This window comes from Meriones unguiculatus, chromosome 16 (genome assembly GCF_030254825.1).
Source record: "Meriones unguiculatus strain TT.TT164.6M chromosome 16, Bangor_MerUng_6.1, whole genome shotgun sequence".
Taxonomy (NCBI): Eukaryota; Metazoa; Chordata; class Mammalia; order Rodentia; family Muridae; genus Meriones; species Meriones unguiculatus.
The window spans coordinates 9,112,556-9,126,386 of record NC_083363.1 but is presented as its reverse complement, the minus strand read 5'-3'; the positions used below and the strand labels follow the sequence as shown (position 1 = coordinate 9,126,386).

At 52.9% G+C, this 13,831-nt stretch overlaps 1 protein-coding gene across 6 annotated transcripts in view; it reads right to left on the bottom strand.

Moving 5' to 3' along the window:
• Col18a1 (collagen type XVIII alpha 1 chain) overlaps nucleotides 1-13,831 on the bottom strand; it is a 99,041-nt gene that overhangs the window by 31,599 nt on the left and 53,611 nt on the right. For all 6 annotated transcript variants that reach the window (XM_060369304.1, XM_021630943.2, XM_021630944.2 and 3 more), the window contains 2 exons: nucleotides 8,183-8,727; nucleotides 1,020-1,106 (listed from right to left, as the gene is read on the bottom strand). In XM_060369304.1, the coding sequence (XP_060225287.1) occupies nucleotides 1,020-1,106; nucleotides 8,183-8,727 (632 nt within the window). The remainder of the gene's footprint in view (nucleotides 1-1,019; nucleotides 1,107-8,182; nucleotides 8,728-13,831) is intronic.

Below are 13,831 nucleotides of genomic sequence, written 5' to 3'. Positions count from 1 at the left end.
ATCCTTATGGGACAGGCAAGGCAGTGGGCAGGTAACCTAAGAAACCCCAGTCCAGGCTGGCAGTGGAGAAGTATACACGGAGGGTAGGTGCTTCACAATCCTGTCCCCGCCTATCACCTGCCTGGACCGGCTGCCTTCACGCTCTCTCTTCCCTGCAGCTTCCAGGAGCCCCGGGGAGGCCAGGGGCCAGCCTTTCCTCCCTCCAGGGAATGGAACTTAATATAAACCCAAACGTGAAATCCCACCTGGGCCCATAGAACCCATAGTGAGAGCTCAGCATCAGGCGGCCCGAGTGGGATGGGCATGCAGAGAGCCAGCACGGGCAGCCTGTGTGCCTGCTCACTGGACGGCATGCTCAGGAGTGAACATTACCCATCCAATATCAGCCGTGCACTAGAGCCAGTACTTGGTATAGACAGAAGCCAGTTACATCTCTGACTTCCCTCCTGGAAAAAAGTGACAGCTTTACCGGGTAATATAGAAAAGCACGAGTGTAAGGCAGACAAATACAGCCGGGGTGTACTCAAGAGGAACTAGTGATGGGGGTGTTGTGATGTCCTTTTTGGGGGGGGGGATGTCCCAATCCTGTCCTCAGGTAACAGGTAGATTGTTTCTTTGGATATCATGATATTGTCCACATGCACACACAGACAACAGGGGCACACACAGGCACAGTACGTACAGATCACACCACATACACCCCACATGGAAAAGAGACCCCACATGGCATACACAGCACATCAAGAGACATCACACAAAAGGCAGATGTGACCTCCCTCCCTGTAAACACACATCGTACAAAACCAAGAACATATACCCTTCCCGCAGTGGGACCCCCTCTGTCACACTATGTCACCGTGGGTCAGTCTCTGACATTTACATTTCCCCAGCTTTTCTGAAACGGCAATCTGAAGCAGGGGGAGGTGTCTGAAGACAGGTTCCTGGTGCCCCCCTGGTATCTTTTGGCTTTTCCCAGCCTCCTCGCTCGAGGACTGTTCCTAATACCACCAGTCACTCACCCTGTCTTCATCATCATCATCTTCATCCAAGCAGTGCACAGGGCTCACCCGGGGGGTGCTGCGTACCTTCAGCTCCGCGATCATCCCCTAGACAGAGGCGGAAGGTCACTGGTTTGAAAACGAAACGCTGGTGTTTGAACCCCCGGCTGTCAGCTGGTGGCACTCTTCGGGAAGGCTGTGGAATCTTTAGGGGTGGAGACTCATGGAAGGGACTGAGTTACTGGGAGACTGCCCTGACATGAGACAGCCCCACCCTACTTTTTTGTTCGATCTCTGCTTCCTGACTGGAGTGCGAACCACCGCCTCACGCCTCCCTCACCAGGCCGACCCTCACTGTCACACAGTCTCAAACTGCCAGCCAAAATAAGCACCTGCCTCCCTTTCTTAAGTGGTCTCTGGTCAGATATCCGGTCACAACAACAAGGAAGAAAGCTGAGACCCTGGGGCTCTGGTAGCGGGTGCTCAGGCGAGCCTCTGACTCATGCTGGCCCCGGGCCCAGCCTGCCAAGTTACCAGGGGAATCTCCCTTCTATCGACAAGATCAAGAAGCGGGGCTCTTAACTGGCTTTCAAGTTGCGGCAGTTTCTGGGCCAAGCTGAGGGAGGCCGTGAGGATCAGAGGCAGCCGGCATCAAACATGTCCCCGTACCTCATGATTTGTGTCTGGATCGCCAGCTCTCATGCAGGCTCCGGGGTGTCTGTCTGAGGGCACCCCGAAAGCTTCCCAACAGGATACGCTGGCATTCACCCACTGCTCCTGTGTTTGCATTTCTACGGTGATCGCATGCCGCCCACACTAATTTCAGTTTACCAAGTGGAGACCTCGCGTCCTCAATTCCAAAGTGACTTTCTAACAACGACTATGGCCCGGCCTGAGTGGAAGCTCAGCCTGATGGGAGATGCCTCCCTCTGGCTTCTCAGTCTGCCTGTGTGAACAATGATGTTATCAGCACTAAGGGTAGGATCTGAGTGTCCTAACAAAGCTTGACATGGAGATGCTTGAAATCCGAATTGCACGCCGATTTTCACATATCACGAAATAACTTCTTGATTATTCCAGCCGTTTGAAAACTGTAACCATCACTCTGGCTTGGGAGCCCAGCAGGGGCAGGCAATGGCTGGCTGGTACTGTGCTCACACAGGGAATGTCCCAAATTCAGATGCTTTTGTCAGCTGACCCTCAATCAGACTTCCCTGTGTCCCTTAAGGGACACATGATTACTAACAATCCACGTCTATACCCAGCTGGGTCCTGACCTGAGGCCTCCTCATCCCTTCTCATCTCAATGCTCAGTTCAGTCTGGCTTCTCTGGGAAATACTCCCTAAGACCTTCCATGGGGTCAAAGCCACTCTGGGCTAGGCCTACCCCAGACGCCATGTTCTACAACTCCTCCAAGTGTTGAAGAAAGCAAAGTCTGTGTGTGTGTATACATGTATGCATACATGCCTGCATAAGTGTGTCACACACACACGTATAGACACACACAGCTTGGCTTGATTAGTGTAGCTGAATGAGGGGCTAGATGACTATGGACCCAGGTAAGGGAGAGGGGAGGTATGTACCCCACAAACACCCCAACTTGGTTAGTTCCAGCCAGGGCAAGGCCTTCACTGGCCACGAGCAAGCATCGCCACAAGAGGTCATTTCAAAGCAGCCAGGTACACACTTGGGAGTCACACCCGTAGCCACCCAGCAGGCCCATCACGAAGGTGGTTTGGCTTCAAATAGGTTATCTCCAGTATAGTATTTCGTCAAGCCACATCCCTGCCACCCAACTTTGGTATATTCCAGAAGACCCACGGCATCACCAGCGGGCAAAATGCTAGTCTGTGCCCCCACCAGCCGGGCTATATGGAGGTGCCTGTTATTCACAGCTCTCTCCCTGGAACCCCACACTGACCCACACCTGGCTCCATTTCTCTGAGCTGCCAGGCCAGCTCTCCAGAGGATCTCAAGCACAGCCCTGGGGCTGGCACTGGACGGGATGCAGCAATGGTGACATCTAGTGACACATCAGGAAGACAAAGACTTGACAACAATGTGTCCAGCATCACTGGTGTCTACGTGTAATCCCCAGGTTCATGAGAGGGATGTGGCTCAACAGCAGCAGACCGAGAGCCTGCTCTTGGTGACAAATGTGATGGGATATGGAGACCGTCACCTCTCAGGTACTGCCCTCGGGAGCTGGGATACACAGGTAGCAATGAGGCCCGACACCAATGCCCCATACTTAAACCAAACTAGTGAGACTGTACAGGTCTGCATGCTCCCTACCCTCGCCTGCCCCACCCTCCCCTCCCCTCCCAAGGTCACCCCAGTCCACAGTGTCCTCGGCACCTGGAAGGACAGGGACGGCATCCCTCCTACAAAGCCCTCCCTCAGGCCAACAGAGCCCACCTTACACAAGCCACAGATTTCAATGTACCCAGCCATCAGGAAACCCAGGCCGTGGCTAAGGTCATGGCAGGATAGTCGCTGGAAAGGAGCAGCAGAATGAAAGCCCTGATGTGTGTCAACCCTGTGGGCCTCAGTGGGCCAGAGAAACAGGGCTGGACCTCTCAGGACCAACACTGTGACAGTGGGGACTCTATGTCCGATATCCCAGGTGCTATGATGAATTGAGGTGCAGGAGGCCTCTAGGTCTGGGAGGAGAAACAGAACTGATATCTGTACCCTAAGAAGACCAAAGGGATAGTATTGGACCAGCAGGGGAAGAATGGTCTGGCTGTGTCTGGTCCAAGGGGATTCTGGGATATCCAATCAGCTAGCACCAGGAAAGCACATAAGTGCATACAGTTGTGCAAGAAGGAGCATATGATTGTGTGTGCGTGTGTGAGTGTCACCCATGCTCTGGAGCCCTTCATTATTCAGGCACAGGCCTATTGCACAGAGAGTACAGGATTTACAGGTAGGGGGATGCATGCTTTCTGCTTCTCAAGTCAACACAGCATCTGGGAACAGAATGGACAACTCAAGAGGCCCACTCAGTTCTGCTTTGGCAGGTGCCCTGGTGACCAGGGTCAGGAAGAATTGGGTTTAAATACTAGGAAACTGCTCCCTAAGGACAATGCTGGTCTTGGGGCATTTCGGGTAGTCTCAGCAACAGACACGTGGCATCCCACACTTTCGGGCTCACTCCTTCAGACACAGCCACACACTCTGCCAAGGCTGTCGGGTGCCCGAATCTGGAAAAGGCCTGCAGAGGGCAGGAAAGACTTGTGTCTGCACTGAGTTCTGCTCTGCGTCCTGCCCTTCGTGACTCTGCCACCCCCGCCTGGAATTCTCCCAACATCCAATGGGAGAGATGTCAGCTGTACAAAAGCCATAAGACCCACTGCAAATATTTAATGGACTTGGACCCAGAAGTTAAGCAATCTGGACCTTGGAAACTGGGGCACTGTGAACGTTTATAGATGAATTCCACGTGGTAGGAAACTCTTCCGACCACGCTGACCAACGGTGCTGTAGCCGTGGGGACGTGATGAAAACCAACCAGCATTGGCAGGAAGCACACGGGCAGTCTTGGCTCACCTGAACCTGCTACAGCAGGGAGCAGTGTGCCAGCCAGCTAAGGTCAGAGGCTGAAGCCAGGATGGGGGGCCGTCTGCTGGTTTTGTCTCCTGTATGGCATCTGGGTTTCCCAGTGGCCTTCAGGGTGGCCTCTTTGCCCCACCCCTTTTCCCTCAGCCTGAGGCCCTTCTTTCTCCCTCCCTTTTCTACCTCCCATGGCCAGCCTAGTTCCTGCCTCCCTGTGACCTAGCCATGCTGCCTGCTCTGTTTGCTATAATGCCTCACCTCCCTGGTGGCTCTGGCCCCTGCCTTTATACTCATTCTCCCACAATGCTTTGTGGGCCTCCGGCTTCAGGTGTCTTTCCCCCTCCCCAGACTATCCCCACCCTCCCCTGTGACCAGATCCCAACAGGGCACTTCATCATAGCCAGCTTCCTTTGGATTCTTAACTCGCCCAGGAAGGAAACAGCATGCATGCTTTGGCAATGTACTCAATGCAGGTTACTCGCACTTCAGATGGCTGGAAATGCTGTCTACCGAGCTTAATGCTGGTCTCGGGGGCATTTCAGGTGGTCTCAGCAACAGACACGGAGAGGAGCCAGTGGGAGAGACTGCTAAGAAATGAACTGAAAGCAGATGAAACAGTTCCCCATTCTCTCTTGATCAGGAACAGACCTGCCTAGGTCAGATTCTGATCTCTGCTGCCTGCTCTGCCCCTCACGAGGGAAGGCCTGTTCTGATGTCATGAACTTGATGGCTGGGGCAACCTCTCAGCACACATCATTTACTTTATTTGAGGGGGATGGGGAGACCATTTCAAGATAAGGTTTCTACATGTAGCCTTGGCTGGCCTGAAACTCAAGCTGTAGACCAGGCTGGCTTTGAACTCAGAAATCCACCTCTACCTCCCAAGCACTGAGATTAAAAGTGCATATCACCACCGCCCTGCTCATATACTTTTATGGTGGAGCCACAGCTGCATCCTGAGGAAAATTCACAGCCTCAAGAGCTTTTGTTAATGAGCTCGTAGTTTAGATGAAGGAAGGAAAGTTCACTGTGAGATGCTCATGGCTGAATGAGAGAAGCAGAAAAACTATGCTTAACGGGGTATCTGCTGAGGTCAAAGACAACAGGGATGAAGGGGTGCTGGAGTTGAAAGAGAACCAAAAAAAAAGAGACCTTAAGCCAAGAACTCATAAGACAAAGCAGGGCTGGGCTGGGCTCAATGAGGAATACTGACCCAGCATGGGGGAGGCTCTGGGTTTAATCCTTCCTAGCACCCCACACTGAGAAAGAAAACCAAGAGAATGAGGGGAATTATTAATTCATTAGCTAATTAATTTAAAATCAAATTGGTTTTCGAGACAGTGTTTCTCTGTGTATCTCTGGCTATCCTGGAACTCACTCCTTAGACCAGGCTGGCCTCAATCTCAGAGATCTGCCGGCCTTTACGTCCTGAGTGCTGAGACTAAAGTCAAGTGCCACCACCGCCTGGCTAATCAAGAGGAATTATAGCCACAGGACACATAAAATAAGGGACAGAGCACCTGTACTAAGATACAGTTAGAAGCCACGCTTTAAGGAAACTGATAACCAGATGGATACCTGAGAGGACTCTGTGAGGCAGCCAGCAAGGACCAGTGTTGGAAGCAGAGCCAGGCTCTCCCTGGCACTGTGTGGTTGCAGGTGGGGACAGAGCATCCCCACTTGGGATGACTCAGAGGAAGCCTAGCTCTCCATTCGGCTGGCTCCCAGCTCCCTGACCCCCAAAAGCTCTGGGCTTAGCTTCTGTCCTGTCGAGAACCACACGGCACACTGACTCCTCCCCAGAGACCTCAGCACCAAGTCTGCAAGCATCTTGTGGTAAGTCCAGCTATCTTTTATTCTGCCACCAGCACATCTCCCTCTCTCCAGATGGCATCTGATTTAAATCCTGAGACCTAGCCCACAGGAGCGGGGGTGGGGGGTGAGAGGGGGAGTGGTGAAGAGGATCAGACTGCTCAGGTCAGCTGGGGAGGAACCTGTGGTCTGCACAGAACCAGCACAGGGCCGTGAATGTGCTTTACCTCCATCCTGCCAGTCACCAAAGGTTTTTCATATCAAAGGTTGGAAGTGCTTTCTCCAGATACAAATTAAAAAAAAAAAAAGAAAGAAAGAAAAAGAAAAAGAAAAAGAAAAAGAAAGAAAGGAAAAATGTGTATTCACAAAGAAACCGAGAAATGAACATGAAAATGCCCAGGTACAGGTTATCTACATATCAACATGCAAACCTGCTTTCCACAGCCGGGCAAGGCCCAGTCAGCGACAAGGCCACCTCACTCAGTGGGGGCTGGGACCCTCCATTAGCACCACTGGGCGAGGCTATGCCGTTAGCAGTTCCATATTCACTATTCCCCACCCACCCAGCTCCACTGATGAAGTAGGAGATGCACAGAGCCTGTGGGGTCTGCCATCCCCTTGAGGAATGGTGGGAACAGCACAGCCTAAATGCCCCACTCTGGAAATGATGACGCTCAACTTTCTGGTAATCATGTTTGAAGATCAGAAAGAAAACACAAAAGGGCCCAGTTTGGTGCCAAAGTCCCGGTAGCTCTTGAACCCCGTGGGTTAAAAGTTCCTGCCAGAGGCAGAAGGTCAGCTTTCAGAGCTGTGGACACAGGGCTTAGAACAACTCACAACAGGAGGCCCTTGTCTGGGTCATAATTGAGTGTCTGTCCCCTGGGGACATGTCCTTCCTTACACACACAGGGACCCCTGTCTGGGTCGGGCAGGGGCGTCCAGCTGCTGATGGCTGGAGTGCTGAATTCAGGAGCCATGAGTCAATGCTGAGTAGGTCCCCACACACTTGTTCCCAGGAGGCTGGGATCCCAGCTGGGATGGCCAGGAGGAGCACCCTCCTACGAGAAATGAAGGTCCAGAAACGAGGGACTTTTCTGCAGAATGTGGGAGAGAGGCACCGGCCTGTCGCTGTCACCCTGGGACTGTGGAGCTAGCTGCACAGACTTCATTAAAATAGTAGACAGCCCAGAATGGCTGACCTAAGAAGACCTGTTCTATGAACGCTGCCAGCTGAGTGTTCCCTTAACCGTGTGCACAGCCAATGAAAGACCCTACTGTGGGGGGGCTTTGAATGAATAATTTGAGACAGGGTAGTCCAAACGGACCTGGAACTCTAGATTATTCTCCTTGCAGCCCCCAAGTGGGATTCGGACGTATGTCCCCGCACCTGTCTCGTTAACTTTTTCACAAGATGCCCGAGCGCCTATATTTCAGGTGCAGTAGCTGAGTCCTGAACTAAACCTCACACTCTCCTAGTCTAAGTTTGGGGCTTCTGGCTCACCACAGGCCCCGCTCGTACCTGAGACGGGGATCTGGATCAACTCAGGATGGGAGCCTGGGTAGCAATAGACCCCAGCAGCCATCTTGTAGACCTTGGCAGAGAGTCGGGGGGGGGGTTCTCAGAGAATTCACAAAAGCCCAGTACGAAGCTTCCAGGGCATCAAAAGGCAAGAGTTGGGGGAACAGATGTCACTCCCCCAACAAGCAGGGCTACTGTCCCAGGCTGCAGCATCAACTGAGGGAAACTGCTGTCCCTTGTCCCCACTGCCCCCTCCTCCCCTGGATCAGCACAAAGTAGGGCAGCGTAGTTTACCTGGAACTTGTCAGGATCTGCTGCTCCAGCCTGACCCACAAAGAGGCCGGAGCCATGTTCTAGCTCCAGACCCTGTGGGGACCGAGCAAACGGTACTCTCTGGAACTCTTCACAGTCTATGTAGAGAGCCACGGAGCCTCCATCCACGCTGAGCGCAAAGTGTGTCCACTGGCCGACAAACGCAGGTAGGCGGAAGCTGGCACCCGTCTGGGTCTGGCTGACACCAGACTCTGTGTAGAGCAGTGAGATGTTCTGGTGTCCATCGTGAACCGCCGAGAGCTTCACACCCAGCGAGACCACCAGCTGGGCGGCATCTGTGATGGCAAACAGCACCCCCGCAGCCTTGGTGGCTGGCTGAACGTGAAACAGCAGTGAAAAGTCATGGAAGAACAGTTTAGGGAAGTGATACCGCGCCACCTGGCCGCTGTTGGAGTCCGGTCCAAAGACGTACGCTGCCCCGACATCAGGGTCGTTGATTTGGGAGATTTGCTGGGGCAGAGGGTCCCCAAGGAGCTGCAAGAGCCCCACCTCCTCAGCAATATTCTCTGCAAAGAGAAGGACAACTGGTGAGGTGGCTGCAGGGAACAGACCGGGACACGGAGGCCTCCTAGGAGACACAGGCCATGAAATCACCCCTTAGCCAGGTACGTGTGGATCCCTCTTCGGGCTTCTCTGGACCTCCAGGGGCTCACAGGCCAAAGCAAACGTCCCGAGACAGGAGTGAGAGCTGGAACCTGGAGTCTCCCACTCTCCCTACCCTGACTGCTGCAGGAGCATAGCCGTGGAGTTAAGACCTCTCTGTACTGCAGAGGAGAGAGGCAGCACATGGCGCTCCTGCCTCAAGCTCTGCCTCCTCTGGGAGCCAGCGAGCAAACAAATCAAACCTGGGAGACTCAAATGGCCAGGCTCCCAAGTTGGCTTTCCCTGGCTTCATTTGGTCATTATGGTTTCTAAGTTGACATCAAACTCTCAGTCTGGTCCCCCACAAACCTGCTGATGCGCCAACTGGGATATGATACAGGGCAGGGAGATAGTTCTTCCTTGGCCATTTCGGCTCCCTGAGGTTTGCCGCCACAACATAGCGCAGAAGGCCATGGGAAGGCTTGCAGCCCTGTACAGACTCCCCCAGATCCACGGCTCTTCAGGAAGTGCTCCAGAGTTGCCAGCGACCCATTCCCCTCACTTCCCTCCTAGCACCATCTTGAGTTGGACACAGCTTTATGAGCCCTTCCTGTCCTTAGCCAAGGGCTGTCAGGGCCACCGAACACACTCAAAACGACACAGCATTACTAAAGCCTGAGAGGAAGCGCTTGGGCAGGGAGAGTCATTCATGAAGCTCTTCTAGGAAAGAGCTGATGGAGGCAGGCAGCTGAGGGAGTGTGCAGATGTGCAAGAACACCATGCCTCAGGGCAGGCTCCAGCTGTGGGGCTAGACTGGCCAGGCCCCTGCAGAGTAGGAGATAGGAAATGATAAACGACCCTCCCAACCCCCAGCTTCACAGGACAAGGTGAGTCACTGAGTCCCTTGAAACCAGAAGACAAGAGCTGCCATGCGGCACATCCCTCAGGGGAAAACAAAACAAGCAAACAAACAAACAAAACCAGCTTTGAGTGCCATGTGGACAACTGCAAGAGTACCCCGAGAGCCCCACCCTGTCACGTGTTCCTTAAGCCCTGCCATGGTGCTGGCCAGATGCAGAGTGGCCACGGCCTTGGTAGGGACACAGCTTTCGAGGACTGGGGGGTGGGGGGATCTACAGCCTTCAAGCTGAAAGCAGAAAAGACTGGCAGGCTAGCCAGCCCTGGGCAGTCGGTGATCTGACACCATCGTAGCCATTACATGCTCCCTTCTCACCAGCAATGCTAGGACACGGAGTCCACACTGAAGCTCAGAAGCCAAGTCATACGTGCTGCCTGAGTGCTGAAGATGAGGCCACCCTGTCCCTCCTTCTGGACAGCAAAGATCCCTGGTGCCCCTCTAATGCAGCACATAGGGACTCCGCAGCTGCCGGCTTCCTGGGCTGGAAGGCACCAGTTTGTTACATGATGAACCCAGGGTCCTCAGGGACCTAGTGCTCTTCCCAAGTCTTTCCATTTCCTTACTATGAAATTCTTCTTGGCTCTGTTCAGTAGATGCCAAATGCCAGGGCCGTAAGATCACTGGCTCTGTTCTCTGGTTACAGCATTGGGGGTGTTGGGGGGAGGGCTGGCTGTCTGAGGCAGGAAGCTCCTTCCCCTGTGAGAGGAAAACCCATGCCAGGCTCTGAGAGCTCAGGAGCCTGCTGGAGGAGGCTGGCCCCTATGTAAGCTGAGGCCCCTCCAGTCACTCACCTGAACTCAGATCTGAGAATGGGGGTACTAGGTGGTTAAAGCCCACCTCCCCTGAGGTGGCCAGGTACAATTCCAAAAGTATTTTTTAACACACATGCCCTTTAGCTTCATGTGGAACCAGCTGTAGCCAGCAACCCCCCCCACCCCCACCCCACAAGCACAGCCAAGGCCTGGCTCTGGAGGGACCAGCCACGAGGATGCCCGATGCTCCCAACTGACTGGACCAGGCTCCCGGTGGTACAGGAGCTCCTGTCGGCCTCCCTCCCTGGACTACACCCGGTTCGTTCCCTAGGCCGAGTGCAGACACTTGACCCTTGCTGCCTGTCTCACCAGCAGGGCCTGATTTTCGAACATGGAGGGCACACAGCGCAGCCCTTTGGCAAGGGCTAAACTTCAGCAATGGCTCAGTACGGCAAATGTCATGAGAAAAAAAGACCCTTAATAGGGACCCTGGTGGCACCAGGGAAAGAGGGCATGCACCCTCACTGAATATCTCTAAGCAGGAGCCATTCCCTTCCTCAGCAAGGCTCCTGCCAACCTGGTAACTGACCACCCTAAAGAAAGGCTTCTCTAGGCCAGTGCCCCGTGGGCTGCTCAGGCCCTGCTTCTAATGTGCTGGTGCAAACCTATCACCCTGTATGAGCGATGCTATTGCCATTCAGGGCCCCACACCTTGCCAGCTGCCTCTCCCAGGGGTGCGCCTGGAGACTGTGCATCCATCATCCCTGAGTTGGCCACCGGCTTTCCCCACATGATCTGGAGGCTGCTGTGTATAGGGCTCAGGCTGTCCCTGCTCAACCTGGCCTGCCAACCCTGTAGAACTCAGGCTGTGGCACACCCGACCCTACAGGGCCTAAGCCTGGGTTCCAGATGCACACCTGGTGCTCCCAGACCCCAAATAGATGTCACTATTAGAGAACTTCCAGTCCAACAGCAGAGGGGAACATGTCTAAGATACCCAACTGCCAACCAAGCAACTCCTATGGAACCTTCTAGAGAAACCAAAATATTTCCCTGAGTCAGAGGGGATTACAGCAGCTCTCCCTGATTCTATTCAGACACAAACACACTTAGAGGCTGGGAGTTAGGTAGCACCCTCTATGCTGGACCTATAGGGGTACCGAATGGTCACCTAGTACATAGCTGCAGAATCCAGGGGACAAGTCTGAGCATTCTAAGGCAGTCTGAACTGCTGTGGAAGAGGCTCAAGAGAGTTATCTGAGCTGAGCAGTCAGCTTGAGAAGCTTTATCACATCCGCCTAGGCCTGGCCCAGCTGAGTTATGGGAGATGAGATGCATCAGACTCATTGTGGAGCAAGGCCTTGGAAGGTAGGGGGAAAAATTCATGATCAATAAAAGGCCTAAAATGAGAGGGTGGTGTGGGTTCAAGTGGACCAGCAACCTGAATATACTGTGAAGTCTCAAGTGGGAGAGATTTGAGCTGAGCCAGAAGCAAAGAGTAAATAGCGCAGCAAAGAAAAATCTGGCAGAAACAGCACAGAAGGGCTGAGGAGGAAAACAGCATCAACAGTTACAGGTGAGTATTGTAACCATACCACATAGAACAGAGTTCAATATGAAGCCATCATCCTTTGACCTTTGTGTGTGTGTGTGTGTATGTGTGTGTGTGTGCATGCCTGTGTCTGTGTGTCTGTGTGTCTGTATCTGGCAGTGATGCCCTAGGCATGTACAGCAAGGCGGGTGTTTCTTAATGAGACTCCCTAAACGATCTTTCTGTTCGACTTGAAAGAGATCAGTGAGATGGAGGGTCCTGAGCCTCAAAGATGTTTGTTTATACAAAGTTCCTTAATGCTACTTTGTAACCCAGGAGCAATTAGAGAGTGCATAAGCCCAGGGTGGGCAGACACCTGATCTCAATATCAAAACAAACAAACAAACAAACAAACCCACAAAACAAAACACTTCCTGAAACAGCATTGCTCCCTGCCTGAAAGGCTAAACCTGAATGGAGTAATAACTGAAGACTTGGGCAGACACCCCACCCTGCTCCTACATGATATTCCAAACCCCCACACGGTCAGCGTTATATGAAAGTGGTCCTGGTGGGTATTTTCTGATGAGGAAGAGGTGGTCAGATGCGATCATGCCTTGAAGACGATGGTCATGGGTCCTGAGGATGGGAAAGGGTTATCCCAGGGACCCAGATCAGGACCTACTGACAGTGCTGGACCAGTGCAGAAAATCCAGTGCCCCAGAGGGTCAGCAGGCTGCTCAAACAAGAAGTGGGAAACACAGAAAGGTGCAGTGGGCAGAGCTATCCCAGGGTGTTAGAGAAAATGCCAGAAGCCTGCAGCCACAGGGAAGAAGGACAGGGCAGCTCCCTGGGAAACACAGGGCCTGTGCTAAAGGAGCTTTCACACACAGACGGAGGCCACTCATGTCCCTGTTCCTGTGTGCAGCCACAATGTACACAGGCCTCAGTGAGCAGAATAATGGTCCCCGAAGGCGCCTACTGCAATGAATGCTACTTTATCCTCCAAAGGACCACTCCACTGGGACTTGGGTTGCACAGCTTGAGGTGGGGAGACACGGGATCTGTTCCTGCATTCATGAATGTCCTTTTCTCCAGGCTAGAAGCTCACGCACAGATGGGGAGGTTGAGTTCTGGGCCCGAGGTGATGGCTATGGAACCCTTGCCTTCTGGCATCCAGGCTAGTCACTGAGAGGTACTCTGAGCTAATGGCATCTTAAGATTTGCCTTTTTGAAGAAGAATGTTTCAACGTGAGTTCCCAGAGGACTCTGCAAAATGGCAGGGCAGAGAGAACCAGGACTGGCCTCTATGGAGCAGATGTGTGCGCTGCTCTGTCCATCAAATATGCAATGCTGGGAATCTGGCATCTATGCAAGGTAGGAAGGCTCCGTTCCCTGATGCCTGCAGAGCAATAGAGAGCCTAGCTGCTGTGAAACCTCCTTCCTCAGAGAGCTACAAAACGGGACCCCCCCACAACTCCTGCCTTTTTCAGAGTCCATCTCATATTGGTGTTTATATGCCTGCATTAATGACTCTTCTAATAGACTCCCTACCCCTAACAATCTGTCCCAGTGTCCCCTTGAGCCCTTCATTACAAGAACAAGTCCTACACTGTAAAATCAAAGGGCAGACAGGGATTGGAAGTTATACACCCTTTTAAAGATTCGAAGATCCTCATAAAGGCAGAGGCAACCACTAAAGCCTCGCTGCTGTGAGAACACCTGGCTAGTCTACATTCTGTTCTCTACAAAACTTAAATGTAGTCAAAGGATTATTAAATTTTTTGGTTTTGGATGTATAAAAATGTCATCAAGGAGCAGGGCAT